We start from the raw sequence: 16,661 nt of genomic DNA, 5'->3' as shown, positions 1-16,661 counted from the left end.
AAATGAATTATTTCCATCTGAAGTATCTTCATACTAATGTGGGGTCAGATTGCCATTTAAAGCAGAAGATAAACAGCACATGTAAATAAATGTAGACTAACTTTAGTGGGTTTTTAATTTTAAAACATGAAAGCAATAGTGTGGTAATCATAATCACTAGAGTTTTATACTATTAACAGGAAATGGCTGCACACATTTTCTTACATCAGGGGGCCACAAATTAAGGTTCTAACCTGTTGACTTGCAAACAAAAGCCAGCACGCTAACTAAAATTCAAATATCCAAACCAATAATGAAAATCTTTTACATCACCTTATAAGATATTCAAATATTATTATTCAACCAACAGCAACAAAATGTCATATAAAATGCAATTAACTACCTGAAGCAAGGCTTAAAACAAATTACATAACACAACTCGCCCTCCTCCTTCAATCACTAGCGATTTTTTCCAAGGACTTAGCTATGGGTAACCCCCTTGCCTCTAGTCCTCCGAAGGCTTGTTGATAAACAGCTAACTTATAAGGGTACCTCCCCTTCATCTTCAGGGAACTTGAAGGCGCACTTGGACAGCGATCTGGATTTGCTTCCCCTCAGGTATCTTGGCGGAAGGCTGCTGGACCTGGTCAGCTAGCGAGATCTGGACACCGAGGTGGACTTAGACGTAGACCTTCGTGTAGATCTGGATGTGGAGGTTGATGGAGATCTTCTGTGAGCGCGCGAGCGGGGGCGAGACCTTGACTTCCAGCGATTGAAATGCGATCTGCTCCAAGATCGAGATTGCACACGGGACCGGGCACGAGATCTGGCACGGGACCGGGCACGAGATCTGGCACGGGAACGGGCTCGAGATCGGCCGCGGGACCGGCCGCGGGACCGGCCGCGGGATCGGCCACGGGACCGGGCTCGCGATCGAGCGCGAGATCTGGCTCGGCATCGAGCTCGGGCTCGGCCTCGGCTTCGGCCTCGGCCTCGGCCTCGGGCTTGGGATCGGGCTCGGGATCGGGCTCGGGATCGGGCTCGAGATCGGGCTCGGGATCGGGCTCGAGATCGGCCTCGTCCTCGGGCTCCGCTTTGGCCTCGACCTTGGCTTCGGCTCCGGCTCCGGCTCCGGCTCCAGCTCTGGCTCCGGCTCCGGCTCCGGCTCCGGCTCCGGCTCCGGCTCCGGCTCCAGCTTCGGTTCCGGCTCCAGCTTCGGCTCCGGCTCCGGCTTCGGCTCCGGCTTCGGCTTCGGCTTCGGTTCCGGCTCCGGCTTCGGCTCCGGCTCCGGCTCCAGCTCCGGCTCCGGTTCCGGCTCCGGCTCCGGCTCCGACTTTGGCTCCTGGAACGGCTGGGTCGGGTGTGTCGTCGCCTTGGGCTGCGGTTTTGACGTTCGTAGTCGTCTCCATCCCACCTGTAGGGTTTTGTTCCCCAACGGTAGTCGCGGTAGGAATCTGAGAGGCGACCATAGCGCGCCATGTGGACCCGCAATTCACGGCCATCCAGCATGATCCCATCTAGAGCGTCCATGGCATCCTCAGCGTGGTGCTTGTGGTAGAAGCGTACAAATGCAAATCCACGGGACTCTTTAGTGAAGTGGTCCCGCGGAATGTACACATCGCCAAGATGCCCATATTTCTCGAAAACACGCCTCAGAGTGTTGACCGAAGTGCGGTAGGTCAGATTGTACACCTTGAGTGACGTCATTCCCTCCACGTTGGGAGGAGGACGGCTGTAACTCATGGTCCTTGAAAACTGGGTCTGGAGTGCCTGTAAATTGATCACCAAGAAGGTAATGACCTGAGAGACAGGGTATCCCAGGCAGGCCACTGTTGGAGTATACGCTAAAGTAGAAGTAGTTCCAGATTCTGGCTCTTTGTTAGTTTACTTCTGTGTGGTTGCCTAGATTCTAGAATGTTCCACAAGGCTCTTCCCTTCCATCGCCGTAGCTGAGATCACTTGAGAAATAGAAACGACTGCAAAACAACTGTTTTTTGAAATGAGTGTCCCTGATCACAACACGCTTTAATTACGGTTGAAAGCAGATATATATCCATATATAATTACCTGATTTGAAATATTTTGCAATGTTAATTCATACAGGCCAGAAACATTTGTCTTAAGACAAAATAAAGCTAACAAATAATGAACATGCAGGAGTTGTTTGAAAATACTGCTAGGCAAAGAGATTGAAAGCATTTATAGGGTTGTGAACTATAATTAGACGTTTTGCACAAAAGTTAATACACCACTTGGGATGCCCGCATCCAGTAATGGTGTACTTTGCTTTGAGTCCCAGCTCCACTTTTCATTCCAGCTTCCTGCTAATGCACACCCTGGGAAGCAGCAGGTGATGACTCAAGTAGTTGTGTCTCTGCCACCCAGGTCTGAAACTTCTATCAAGTTCTTGATTCTTAGCTTGCAGTCCAGTATTTGGGGAGAGAATCAGCAAACAGATGATCTCTTTCTCTGTGTGTCTCTCTGCCTTTCAAATAGAAAAGAAAGAAAAAATATTAAAAAAGAGAAACTCTTGACCATAAGCTGCTTGAAAAAAAGAGTAAAAGGTGTTATGACTTATGGTTACAAATTATGTAACTGAATCTAATATAATCCAAATTACTAGAAATTACTGCTTCCTCATTAATTGATCCAGTATATTCTCTGATGTAGTAAAATCATTTGTTATGACCTTTAAAAATGTTTTTAGCATCACTACACCAAAAAACAAAGTGATAACTATGTGAGGTAATATGTATGTTGATTATTCTGATTGTGCTGATCATTTCCCAATATATGCATATATAAAAATATCAAACTGTACATCATATATATAAATAATGTGTGTTGTTAATTACATCTAAATAATTTACAAGATATGAAAGCAATTTTAGAATAAATATATTTTATCAAATATTGGACATCTTTTCTCATGAATTGTATTCATTGTTCTCCAGTATATAGAATTTGAGAATAATCAGAAGTATAAAATAAAGTTTTAATGAATATTTCTCACCTTCAGTGAACATCCTGTACTCTGTGCAAGGCATAAGATTTCACATTATGAATGTATATGTAAGTGTCTGGTTATCCTTTGTTGAATAACAACCTACATCAAAAACTTAATGGGAGGCCAGCATTGTGGTGTAACAGGTTAAGCTGACATCTGTAGTGCCTGTACCCTATATGGGCACCCTTTCAAGTCCTGGCTGCTCCATTTCCAATCCAGCTTCCTGCTAATGTGCCTGGGAAAGCAGCAGAGGATGACCCAAGTCCTTGGGCCTCTGCACCAATATGGGAGACCCAGATGAAGCTCCTGGCTCCTGGCTTTGGTCTGGCCTTGTGGCACTGCCCTAGCTGTTATGGCCATCTGGGGAGTGAACCAGTGGATGGAAAATCAATTTCTCTCTCTCTTCCCCCCCTTTGTAACTCTGCTTTTCAAATAAATAAATCTTTAAGAAAACACAAATCATAGTGGCTAAAGCCAGCAATTCATCATTATTTTATCTCACAAGTCTAAAAGTCAGAAAATCAGAGAATGGACAATAGGGCTTATTTGTGCTCCATGTTATCTCTGGGGTCACTAAGTACTTGATGGAGAACAACTGATTGTTGGCTGGTTGCTGCTTCCCCCTCTTCCTTTCACTCTTTCCACAGCGTCTCCACATAGCTACCCTAGAAGCAACAGAATAGTCAAATTTCTTACACAGTGGCTCAGACTGAGAAGAAACCATAGAAGGACCAGTACTTTTTTTTTAAGATTTATTTATTTATTTGAAAGTCAGAGTTACACAGAGAGAGGAGAGGTCTTCTTTCAGTTGGCTCACTCTCCAATTGGCCACAATGGCTGGAGCTGTGCCAATCTGAAGCCAGGAGCCAGGAGCTTCTTCTGGATCTCCCATGAGGGTGCAGGAGACCAAGGATTCAGGTCATCTGTACTGCTTTCCCAGGCCATAGCAGAGAGCTGGATGGGAAGTGGAGCAGCCGGGACTCGAACCAGCATCCACATGGGATGCCAGCTCTGCAGGTGGCGGCTTTACCCACTACACTAAAGCTCTGGCTCCAGGACCAGCACTTTTAAAACAGAGGTCCAGGCCAGTATATAGTACTGTTTCTACAGTTCCTCATTTTTCAAAGCAACCATAGGCCAGAGTTGGTTTAAAACAAAGGAAAAAAGATCATGACAATGAGCAGAGCACTAAGGCTTTGTAGTTATGTTTAACCTACCATAATCGGTCCTCTTGATAATATTTACATTCTCACAAGGAAAAATACATTCACCCCACTTCCAAGACCTCCACAGCCTTACTCCCTTATGACAATGGCATGCATATCCAGGATCTGGTCATCTAAATTAAGACCAGGCACAGAAGAGACTCCTCAGATACAATTTCTCTCAGTCAGAAGACTTGTGAAGTAAAGAAAAGTTATCTGCCCTCCAAATTCCTGATGTACAATAATAAGATAGGCACAGGATAGTTTAACTCACAATTCTATTCAAAAGGACTAGTCCATAGCAATTCTAAAGTTCAACTGAGTGCCTGCTTCTACATATTTTGTTATGGCTCAGTCCCATTCCTGAGTCACAAGTCGGTCTTCTGGGATCTTAGTTTAGCCGCGTCAGCCATCCTATCTTCTACTATATATATATATATATATATATATATATATATATATATATATATATGTTTATAACTGAGTAGATTTCTCAATGTGCTTGCTTTTTGTAGGTGATTGAGAATACTAAGGATTCTTCTCATTCTGAACCATCCCTGTCTCTTTTGATTTAAGTTCTTGATGCTTCTAATCATATTCATTCATTCTCCCTATTATTGTCTGGTTGCTTTTGATTCTTATCGGGTGTTCACTCCTTTAGATAAAAGCCACATCCACTTTTCTTTCTGAGATTGTTACCTACTTTGGTTGGTGTGTGAGGCTGATACCAGACTGCATTTTTAATATTCTTAAAGTCTTCTTGTGTATACTAAAGAGTATTTGTGAGGAATACTCTGAAAACTGAGGTTTTGCAAAAGGACCCTACAGCTAGACTCTATTTCATGTATTTCCTGAGACTGCATGTTACTGTTCTGAGGCCATTATTTGATCTTTAACTTTGTCTTGGCTGAAAAGACTGTTCTAGGAACTCTGTATTTTGTCTATATTCTGTCCTAAAATGTGACAATCCCTTATATAATTCTCTGTTTTCTCCACACACACACACACACACACACATACACATAGGCATTTAGAAATCATTAATTTTTTTAAAGATTCATTTATTTATTTGAAAGAGTTACACAGAGAGAGAAGGAGAGGCAGAGAGAGAGAGAGAGAGAGAGAGAAAGAAAGAAAGAGAGGTCTTCCATCAGCTGGTTCACTCCCCAGTTGGCCGTAATGGCCAGAGCTGTGCCGATCTGAAGCCAGGAGCCAGGAGCTTCTTCCAGATCTCCCAAGCGGGTTCAGGGGCTCAAAGGCTTGGGCCATCTTCTACTATGTTCCCAGGTCATAGCAGAGAGCTGGATCAGAAGTGGAGCAGCCGGGATTCAAACCGATGCCTATATTGGATGCTGGCACTGCAGGCAGTGGCTTTACCTGTTACACCACAGCACCAGCCTCACTTTCTTTCACTTGTTTTGAATTTTAACAGAATTGTTTTATATTACACATAATATACATATTTTTATTTTCCAAGTTATTTTATCACTTTCTCAATAAAGATTTTAGCTCTCAATTTCGTGAGTTTCCTTAAGACTAACCAACCTTTCCAAATTAATGTGAATATATGGAATGAATCTTTGGAAATTTTTTCCCAGTAAAACAAAGCAAAAATAAACATGTCAGAAGTGTTAAAATAATTGTATCAGTTTTTTAGCCCTTTAAAGAATTCTATACCTTTGCCTTAGTTTTATGAGAACAAGTCATACATTCTTCATGAATATCAGGTCTGATTTATATCAGAGAGACTACAGTACTGATCCTGTCCTAAATCAACCACAAATGAACCCCATTAAAAAAGAGAAGTCACATCCTGGGCTCAAGTTTTAATCTATCTTAAGTGAAGGAGTTGCACCAGTCAATTTCTGTCTTCTATTCCACCTGTAAAATATAACTTATCTACAATTATTTTTAGAAACTTTGACAAAATAAATTTACTTGAACTAATATTATATTTAAAATAAAAATATTTTCAAAATCATAGTTTAGGGCCAGCACTGTGGTGTAGTGGGTAAAGCCTGCAGTGCCAGCATACCCTATGGGCACCGGTTCGAGTCCCGGCTGCTCCACTTCCGATCCAGCTCTCTGCTATGGCCTTGGGCCCCTGTACCCACGTGGGAGACACAGAGAAGGCTCCTGGCTCATGGCTTTGGATTGGAGGAGCTCTGACCATTGCTGCTCACTGGGGAGTGAACCAGCAGATAGGAGACCTCTCTCTCTCTCTCTGCCTCTCCTTCTCTCTCTGTGTAACTCTGACTTTTAAATAAATAAATAAATCTTTTAAAAATCATAGTTTGCAGACATCTCTTATTGGATTCAATTTTCTAGCAACAAGTTTCTCATTTAAAATTTTTACTATCATTTGATTTAAATCAGGTAAAGAACTATTTTAGAAACTTCAGAGGTTTTCTGTCTAAAGGGTATATCCCTACATTGACAATTGAGAAATGTTTATTGCTGTCTTATTTTCTCCCTCCATTCTCTATGAGGTAATAACTTAACAAATAGCAATGCCTGCTGTAATAAATGGGGTTCTGTAATTAATGAGCTGATTTGGTAATTTGCTATGTATAGAATCACCTTATTCTCTGCAACTAAAATAGTGTAAAGTCTAATGAAAACATCTTTTTAAGGATTTTATCCTTTTTGCTTAATATTAGTATTTCTTTAACTTACTATGATGTGAACAGAACAGCTCTAGATCCCATATATTTATTTTTTCAGCTTATATATCACATAAAATAATTAAAATTAATTAGTTAAATATGGTCTCTGGCTGCTTTAGAATCATTTTACTTCATTAAAAGCTTTGGAAGAATTCTGTACTGTACATTGTACATGGGAAACTTGGACATCAGTGATGTGAAGATAGGGAAATGATGCTATAGGATTTCAACTATAAAATTAGCGTATGAGGTCAGAAAAGGAATACATGATTTCTGCAAACTTAGGATAAATCTATGATCTCAAAGTCTTGGTCATTAAGTGATTACATGAATTAATATGTGAAGAGGTTATTTATTAGTAATTGTGCTTCTACCACAAGCTACTACCTATGTCAAGCAATTGAATATCATATATAAACAAAATAGACATTGCTATTTTCCTTCTTGAACTGGTGGCATTTATAGGAAATTTTTGACTGGAGAATCAAAAGAAGGATATTTATTCTCTGAATAGTAAAACATAATTATTCATCATAAAAGCATAAAAAAGGGAGATTAGAGACAAGCGTGGAATAAATGCCTTCATTTTTATCCTGTGAACAAGAAAGTTAGTGTAGAAGTAGATATGTCTTTGCCTTGGAGATAGATATACTAGTCACTAAGATGTTCCAAATAACCCCCTTTGTTACAGTTTCTTATCATAAAGTAATGTCACAATTGTGTTTTGCATTCTTAAGTAGGTATGCTTCCTGGGGAAAAATATGTGGATCAATGTACACCGAAGTCCATTTGAAACTAATATTTACAAATGTAATAGTTTTTTTTTAAGATTTATTTATTTATTCGAAAGGATTAGACAGAGGGAAGAGAGGCAGAAAGAGAGAGTGGTCTTCCATCTGCTGGTTCACTCCCCAGATGGCCGCAACGGCTGGAGCTGAGCCGATCTGAAGCCAGGACCCAGGAGTTTCTTCTGGGTCTCCCATAGAGGTACAGGGGCCCAAGGACTTGGGCCATCTTCTACTGCTTTCCCAGGCCATAGAAGAGAGCTGGATCGGAAGAGGAGCAGCTGGGACTCGAACCTGTGCTCATATGGGATGCCTGCGCTTTAGGCCAGGGCGTTAACCCGCTGCGCCACAGCGCCGGCCCCTGTAATGCAGCTTATTTTTTGAGTTTTATCCCCAAATTTATTGACTTTAGGATTGTGAGCCAGGATTCCAAAACTGGTAAGAGTTTAGAAACTAATACATAAGGTAGCCTAGTAGCCCAAGCTAGAAGCCTCGAGCATGATTGACCCTGTTCAGATCTTTCCACTTGCTATACCGTGTGGGAGGCTAATCAGCCTCTTCAAAGCTCCGTTATCTTGTCTTCAAACTGCAGCACTCAACATACAACTGTGATTTGGTTGAGTTAAGGCTCTTCAGTCATGGAAAAAACTGTGTGACTCTGACTGCGTAGGCTTCTGGTGAATTAGTAGAGGAAAACATCTAGGAGGGACGTCTTGGGTAATGTTCGACACAAGTACAATCACACTATGTACTAAAGGAAGTTGGACTCCTATCCTCAGAAGACCCATCCAGGGCTTTCCCTAGTATGTTTAGACAATCACTGTTTTCAGTGGGAATTATAGGATTTGTATTGAAATATGTATGTTAAGGGTTATATATAAATATCCTTCCTAGAAACTGACAGAGAATGTCAATGTATTAAACCTAAATGACAGAAAGCAAAATATTTGTCTAAAATTTGTGGTTTCCAGAACTTTACAAAAGAATTTTCCCAAAAAGCACATTTTCCTTTCTGCCAGTGAAACACACACACACACCCACACACACAGAGGAACACGTGCAGCCATATGAACTATAAGATGACACTATACTGAAATACACTTTCTTCTGAAAGTACTTAGAGAAAACTCCAACTATAGACTTCTTTTAAAATCACGTGAACTATTTTTTTGTCCTGTGCCTGCTTATCATTCAGGCCCTGACAGGAAATAGAATTTACTCCATATTTTTTGAACTGAGCAAATTTTAATGAAGCAGATTTTAATTAAAGACATGTGTGCAGGTTAAGGCCCCCAAACAATGCTTCATATTCATAGAGAAGCAACATCACCAAACTTTTACCACCTCTGCAGCTGAAGGTCAAGAGTTGGAAAAATTATTACTAAAATTCGTGAGAACTTGAACGATGGAAATGGGCCTGTCCAGGGGGAGAGGTAGTCATGGCAGGTTCCAACAGTTGTCCAGCACATGAGTATGGAGCTTGGAAAGAGAGGAGGAATTATCCCTCAACCTGTCTTCTCCCCACTGATATCCAGTTGTAATGCTCCTCTTTGGCTGAAATCAAATAGGAACCGACAAGGGAGCCTGAAGGATGCAGTTTGAATGGAGCGAACTTCAAGACAACAATGTACAGATGAGCAGAAAATGAAGCAGAAGGTGTGAGCAAGAATAAGCAGAGCACATCTTGTATATGAGTCCTGTCTCCCTAGGATTATGAATACTAAGTTAGGCAAATGTCTTACTCTAAAGGATCCACAGTAAGAGGTCACAAGTAAACTCTTGTATTTCCCTACTTGATAATTTAAAATGACTGCTTATCTTGCAAGAAGTATCTTTTAGAATGTTTTGAGCTGTTTGCTTCAATTTTTACCTTTAAGTTCCATGTTCTTACTGAATTAACTATCCACCTTCTAAGCCATCTGTGTTTGTGGTTTGATTTTTATGGCATTACTGAATTTAAAATTTCTAAGTCAGGGGGCCCGTGCTGTGGCATGGTGGGTAAAGCTGCCACCTGCAGTGCCGGCATCCCATATGGGCGCCAGTTCGAGTCCCAGCTGCTCCACTTCTGATCCAACTGTCTGCTATGGCCTGGGAAAGCAGTAGAAGTTGGCTCAGGTCTTTGGGCCCCTGCCTCCACGTGGGTTACCCGGAGGAAGCTCCTGGCTCCTGGCTTCGGATCGGCACAGCTCTGGCCGTTGCGGCCATATGGGGAATGAACCAGCAGATAGAAGACACCCCCCCCCCCCAGACTCTGCCTTGCCTCTCTGCAGTTCTGCCTTTCAAATAAATAAATAAATATTTTTTTAAAAAATTTATAAGTCAAAGTTGGTAAGTGACATTACACTAATGCAATCTTTCCAGTCCTTTTTGAATAATTCTCATTCTGTTCGAGTTTACTGTCTTTTTAAAAATAGATTGATTGATTGATTGATTGCTTTGAAGGGCAGAGAGAGAGATCTTTCATTGTCTGGTTCGCTCCCCAAATGGCTGCAACGACCAGAGCTGGGACAGTCTGAAGCCAAGAGCCAGGAGCTTCTTCTGGGTCTTGCATGTGGGTACAGGGGCCCAAGGACTTAGGCCATCTTCTGCTGCTTTCCTAGGCACATTAGCAGGGAGCTGGATCAAAAGTGGAACAGTAGGAACTCAAACTGGTGCCCACTGGGATGCCAGTGTTGCAGGTGGTGGCTTTACCCACTGTGACATAACGCCAGCTCCCAGGTTTTACTTTCTATCTTAATCCTTCTGTTGTGATGGCTTGAGGCTTCCTTCAACTACTCCTTTTGCGCAATTAGATGAATTTACTTATTTATCGTGGTTTGTTCCCCAGCCAGTGAATTTTGGTCTGTGTATCTTAATTTTTGGACCACAATTTATGACTTCTTGTCTCTGTTATCTCACATTAACTTTATTAAAAACAAATAGAAATCTTATCCACTGAGGCAGAAAAAATGGGTTGGATTTGATATTTCTTATGTTGTTCCAACGCTTTTTCATGAGAAACTTAATATAAAGCAAAAACTTGAGTCATAATTTAGTTCATGGTGTGATCAGAATAGCATGCAGCCAACATTTGCCTTCTTAAATCTGATTCAACAGTCAGTGGTGTGATTATGAGAGAAGTGCTTCACTCTATATATCAGATGATACATCAATAAAATATAACTGCTTTACATTTAATATCACTTAGAACTTTTAACGTTCTTAATCAAGAACTGAACTGAAGGTTACTGAAGTTTTTTCTTCAATACCATATAATATGAAAAGTGAAAATCGAAGAGAAGGTGACATTGCTTAATAAAATGGTTTTGATTTCCAGAAGAAAAAAAGTTGTTGACTCATTTTGTTCAAACTCTGTTCTGTTAACGATTTTTAAAAACAAAGAAATAGGCCAGCGCCATGGCTCACTTGGCTAATTTTCTGCCTGTGATGCCGGCACCCCGGGTTCTAGTCCCCGTTGGGGTGCCGGTTCTGTCCCATTTGCTCCTCTTCCAGTCCAGCTCTCTGCTGTGGCCTGGGAAGGCAGTGGAGGATGGCCCAAGTGTTTGGGCCCTGCACCTACATGGGAGACCAGGAGGAAGCACCTGGCTCCTGGCTTTGGATCAGCGCAGTGCGCCGGCCGTAACAGCTATTTGGCGGGGGTGAACAAATGGAAAAGAAAGACCTTTCTCTCTGTCTCTCTCTCTGTCTAAATCTGCCTGTCAAAAAAAAAAAAAAAAAAAAAGAAAGAAAGAAAGAAAGAAATAAAATGTGCTCAGAAGTAGAAGTCATTGAACTTGTGGTTTTCCCTTTTCCTCAGCTGAAAACTAATTTCTTAAAATCTTTTCATATTTCCATGTCAGCTAAACCAAATCAATTTATTGCTTCTTTCAGCTAAACACCAACACTTCATTGTAGTGACTGTAATGATCATGGGGGCTTAAGTTTGGCCAATGCCCTCATTGTTTATGCATTTTATATGATATATATGCTGAGAATTCGAGAATGATGAAAAGAAGTGTGAAAGTGGATTCAAATGTCTCTTTGTACTAATGAAAATCAAAAGATATTGAAGAGATAAAGTGGCACTGTCAGGAGAAATGATCAACAAAAAAGGGATGAAACAGGGGAGAAATGAGTGATGAGACTCGCAAAAACAACTGGATTCTTGCTCTCAAGATTCCAATTGATTCAGATTTTTAAAATGATTTAACAGTGGAAAAGAAATTCCTAATGTGTTAACGTTTAACTGGCTTTTTTTCCCCCCACTTTCCTGACCCTGTGCAATCGTTAAGATTGCATCTTAAAAATTTAAATGGATATTCTTTTCAATAAATTCTTCTCATTTAAAAGGTTTTGGTCATTATTTGTGCATTTTGAAAACAATCGCAAATTACAGCCAGACACAGATATTTGAAACTGACCCAAATAAACTGTCAGAGAATTCAGTCTAAGTTTGACTTCAAGCTCACATTTGTTTTCCTGAGCTCATTTCCATTAAGATACTTCCTAAGGTCTATGGGGCTTGGCTTCCAAGAATCTACCCATTCTTTCCAAATTTTTCATTTATTTCTTTGTATTCTTGGAGAAGTTATTATTAGAGCTTCAAATCTCTCCCTTAGGGATGGAAAGTAGCACATTAGTTATAATGAAAGGGCTAAAACTGTTAGTCACTTTTTATGTGAGTTTGAAAATTCTCAAATTTCATGGGTTCGTCTTTTCTCAATCACTCCCCCGGGGGATGAATAAGAAATTAGGCAATATTGAGCATCTACTTGCTTAAGGAAGCAATAGAAATATTTAAGTATTCAAGGAAAGTATGACATAGGAGAGAGAGAGGTTGGTAAGGAAAATGGAGGGAGTATAAAGAAAAATGAAGCACTCTTCATTTACCCATTATAATTTCCTTAACTGAAGAGTTTGTCAGTGAGTCACTTAGAAGGCAAGGACTCTTCTTCATCACAGTCTTTGTCAATAGTACCTCACAGAGTATTATATAACAAACACCAATAACTCCTTGAATATTTTATTGTGATGAATAATGGAGACATGCTTGTCAATGCTTCTAGAAGTTTCATATTCTAGCTAAATTTTAAAACAATTATGAGTGATATAAAGACATTGCTCTAGTTTTAAAATTGTGTTTTATGTCCAATATGATGCTTGAACTACCCATCAATTTATGTATCTTGGATTAGGTTAAAGAAAAAATATTCATAGCACTTGTTAAAGACAGTATGACAGACTTTATTCAGGGAAACCACTGCAGTGGAGTTTTTGAGTAGGGGAGAGAGATTGAGCTCAGCTCCTGATACAGTACAGGGTCAAGTGAGATTTAGTTGCCAAGGGGCAGAATGGAGGTCAGTGGATGGAAAATTTCTTAAAAAAAAAATCTGGGATTAGAGATTCTTTCTAAACCAACTTGACAGGCAGGCTAGGATGATAATATATAGAGAGAGGGCAGATTATAAAGGATTTAGTAAAATATGAAAGGTGGTGAGAGACCAGAAGTCCAGAAGTGGGGTGGAGTGAAGAATTTAATCAGATATTAATGGAAAGAGAGTTTTGCTAAATTTTTCATTTATTTAAGCAAGATTTGTTTATTTAAAAGATAGAGAGAGAATGAAATCTTCCATTTGCTGACTCACTCCCTAAATGGCTGCAATGGTTGAGGCTGGGCCAGGCTACCAGGAGCCTGGAACTTCATCAGATCTCCCACATGGGTGGCAGGAGCCCAAGTACTTGGACCATTGTCCACTGTCTTCACAGCATTAGCAGGGAGCTGTTTGGAAGCAGAGCGGTTGGGATTCAAACTGGCACTCATATATGGAATGCAGTGTTGCGGGTGGAGGCTCAACCCACTGTGCTACAACTATAGCCCTGAGTTTTCGCTAAGTTGATTTAGAAGGATTCTTGCTGAAATTGGAGCAACTGTTCCGAGGAAGGAGCTTACTGGCAGGGACCAATCAGAAAGACGACACAAGTTTGGTCAAAGGAAAGTCTGTCAGTTGCTAAATTTAATTATACATACGTCATTGAGCTGCACAAGAGGACAGGCACTCTAGGCCCTTATAACAGTGTTTCTCAAACGTTAACGTGTTTTAAAACCACACAGGAGAATTGTGGAAATGCAGATTGTGATTCACGAGGTGTTGGGTGGGGCCTGCTGTACTGTATTTCTAACATGTTCCCAGGTGGTCAATAAGCCTGCACCTACGTACACAGTTTCAATAGCAAATGGTTATTGTCTAAGATTTAGAATAAGGTAGAGCAGAATTTGAATCAAGGCTTATTCACTTATTGTCATTACATTTTGGCTAATTTAAATGTTTTCTAATCTATACAACTGAAATAAAAGTACCTCTCTGGTGGTGTTTTGTGGGCATTCATTAAAACACTATTAAATGCTGTGGGTACTAAATGAAATACTTAGAATATGCGTTTATGTCATTATAGCAAATAATACATGCTAAGTCTTTTTAAAATGATACTTACTTTTATTTTTGGATATAATGTGTTATATTTAATAGTGATTTCTGTTTTTCTTAAGATGGTAAATAATAGGGGGGGTTAATTTTTTCCTAAAAGTAATCAGACCTCATGATGCATTCATTTTTATTCTGCTATCTAAAGCAAAGGGTACAGAAGCACTAGAAAGGGATAGAAATTCCTTACAAAATGGATGCGTGCCCTGGAAGCTCGGTGCTCTCAGAAAACGGTCAGCTTTCATCCTATCCAATGACGTGAAGCTTGTCAGATCAAAACAAGTGCAGAGACATAGCAAGGACAGAAAAAGATTCTGATGACAGGAAGATAGAATTTAACGTTTTTTAAAAAGAACAATAGCATGAAAAACTAGAGGTTTAATTATGAATGAAATGATCCTATACCACAGGATGGAAAATTAAAAGAGTGCTCGTTAGTCCCTAAATGCTATGCCTGGACATCCACAGTGCTTTGTTTTCCTGTTCCTTTTTGTATTTTCCAACCTCATAGCTCCCTCCTGTGTTTGTAGTGGAACTGCACTTTTCCCATCTGCCTGTACTGTATTGCCATATCAGACACAGGGACTCAGACTTCAAATTAAAATGAAAATATTTTGTAGTTTCGATAAGTTGCAGGAGAGCGCAAGGAAGGAATGTCCCTGAGTAAAGTGACAATATTTATCCAAAACCATGTGTGTACTCACTCGTTTTTCTCTCTCCTTTTAAATACAGTGTTTATAGTTACAGAAACTCCTTATGTAAAACTAATATTGTTTCATTAACCTATTTGGAAGCTATTGACAGAGTCTGCAGGCTACATCCCTAAAAATAATTCATCATGCAGTTAACATGGGTAATTTATTATATAAAGCACTGCAAGAAAAAAAAAAACCATTCCTCTCAATATACCATGAAAAGCATATTACTTAAGTATGAGCATTTTAAAAAATACTTATTTATTTATTTGAAAGAATTACAGAGAGTGAGAGAGAGAGAGAGAGAGAGGTCTTCCATCCACTGGTTCACTCCCCAGATGGCCTCAACAGCCAGCGCTGGGCCAGGCTGAAGTCAGAGGCCAACAGCTTCATCTAGGTCTCCCGTATAGGTGGCAGGGGCCCAAGCACTTGGGCCATCTTCCACTGCTTTCCCAGGCCATTAGCAGGAAGCTGGATAGGAAAAGGAGCAGCCAGGTCTTGAACTGGTGCCCACACAGGATGCCAGTGTTGAAGGCTGTGGTTTTACCCACTATGCCACAGCACCAACCCCTAAGCCTCAGTTTTAAAGTCTGCCTCTAATTGTCTGCAAGAGTTTTGGCCATGGTGATTATCTTCAGGTATCTGGCCTATGTAATGAGGGGAGTTGACTGGGCTAGTGTTTCCCAAATTTGAGTTGTTGTGAATTTACTTGGGATGTATTTAATAATACAGATACCCAGGCTTCTTCTCTAGTGAAGAAAACTGGGAACAACTTCTAGACATACACCTCCTAAGTTTTTTCTATATGGAATAGTCTATAATTTTGTGATTTCAAACATAATCACAATTCGATGAGATGTAGAATATTACATGGATGATATGCAAATGCTACTGGAGTTTATTAAATAACAAAAAGATTCATAGTTATTCAGCCAAGAGTATCACCTTTAAAATGTACATATAGGGTTAATACGCAGAAAAAAAGGTGAGTGTGGATGGTAGGGGTACAGAGTGAGTAAGATTTAGACTAACGAAAATAAATATAAAGTAAGTTTGGAAATAGACTGTATTAAGAGCATATGGATTATTTAATGGAGTAGTGCAAGGTAAAACTGAAAACTTAGACATATTTAGAAGGAGCTTGAGTTGTGGCTAAGAAGTGTAGACTTAATGTATACTCATATAAATGCAATCCACTGAAAGCTTTTGGCTAGCACTTGCTTAAGATGCATCTTTATATTGAATGAGGAGTAGATTGGAACTAGAAGAAGTTGTGATAGAACAGGGATGCCAGCAATTAGATTTGTATCAGTGAAGATATGAAACGAGTCACTACCACGGGTGTGAACATGATTTTGGTCAAGGGAGAAGAGACAGCGCTGGAGTTGGGGAGGAGCTTGCTCAGTAGAGAAAACCGTGACTTAAGGAGAAAATGTCATTCCCATCTTAAAATTCAATGAGACAGCAGATTGTATTTTATGGATCTGTTGAGTTATATGTCTCTTTCAAATATTAAAATATATTTGTAGGAACAGTACAATCATATTCCTAACACCCTCTTACATTTATATTTGTTGGTGTCCTGGTGTTGAGAATATTGCACAGCTCTGTCAACATCCTTTCATCTAGTTTTGCAAGGACTTGGATCCTTTAGGAGAAAGCCTGCTTTCAAAAGATTGGCAAATAAGCCCACGTTGTACCATTTTGCTTCCTTCCTGACTTAGAATATTTATAACTCAACAGGATTAACATTTTTCACAGTTTTTATCCCTGCTCTAATTCTAGTTATGACTAGGAAATTGCTCTCATTTGTATGCTTCTTCTTACATATCTTGGCTATTATGTCTTTTAGGATGTGCTTGG

General features: G+C 40.1%; 1 protein-coding gene across 1 annotated transcript in view; it reads right to left on the bottom strand.

The window, feature by feature from the left end:
- The window catches only part of LOC100357520 (E3 ubiquitin-protein ligase RLIM), a 45,466-nt gene that overhangs the window by 19,932 nt on the left and 8,873 nt on the right, over positions 1-16,661 (bottom strand). Inside the window, exon 2 of the mRNA XM_070066664.1 lies at positions 632-2,464. Within this exon, the coding sequence (XP_069922765.1) occupies positions 632-1,722 (1,091 nt within the window). The 5' untranslated portion in view covers positions 1,723-2,464. The remainder of the gene's footprint in view (positions 1-631; positions 2,465-16,661) is intronic.

The sequence above is a fragment of the Oryctolagus cuniculus genome, chromosome X (assembly GCF_964237555.1).
Source record: "Oryctolagus cuniculus chromosome X, mOryCun1.1, whole genome shotgun sequence".
Taxonomy (NCBI): domain Eukaryota; kingdom Metazoa; phylum Chordata; class Mammalia; order Lagomorpha; family Leporidae; genus Oryctolagus; species Oryctolagus cuniculus.
The sequence above is the reverse complement of the archived record's forward strand: the minus strand, read 5'-3'. Positions and strand labels throughout refer to the sequence as shown.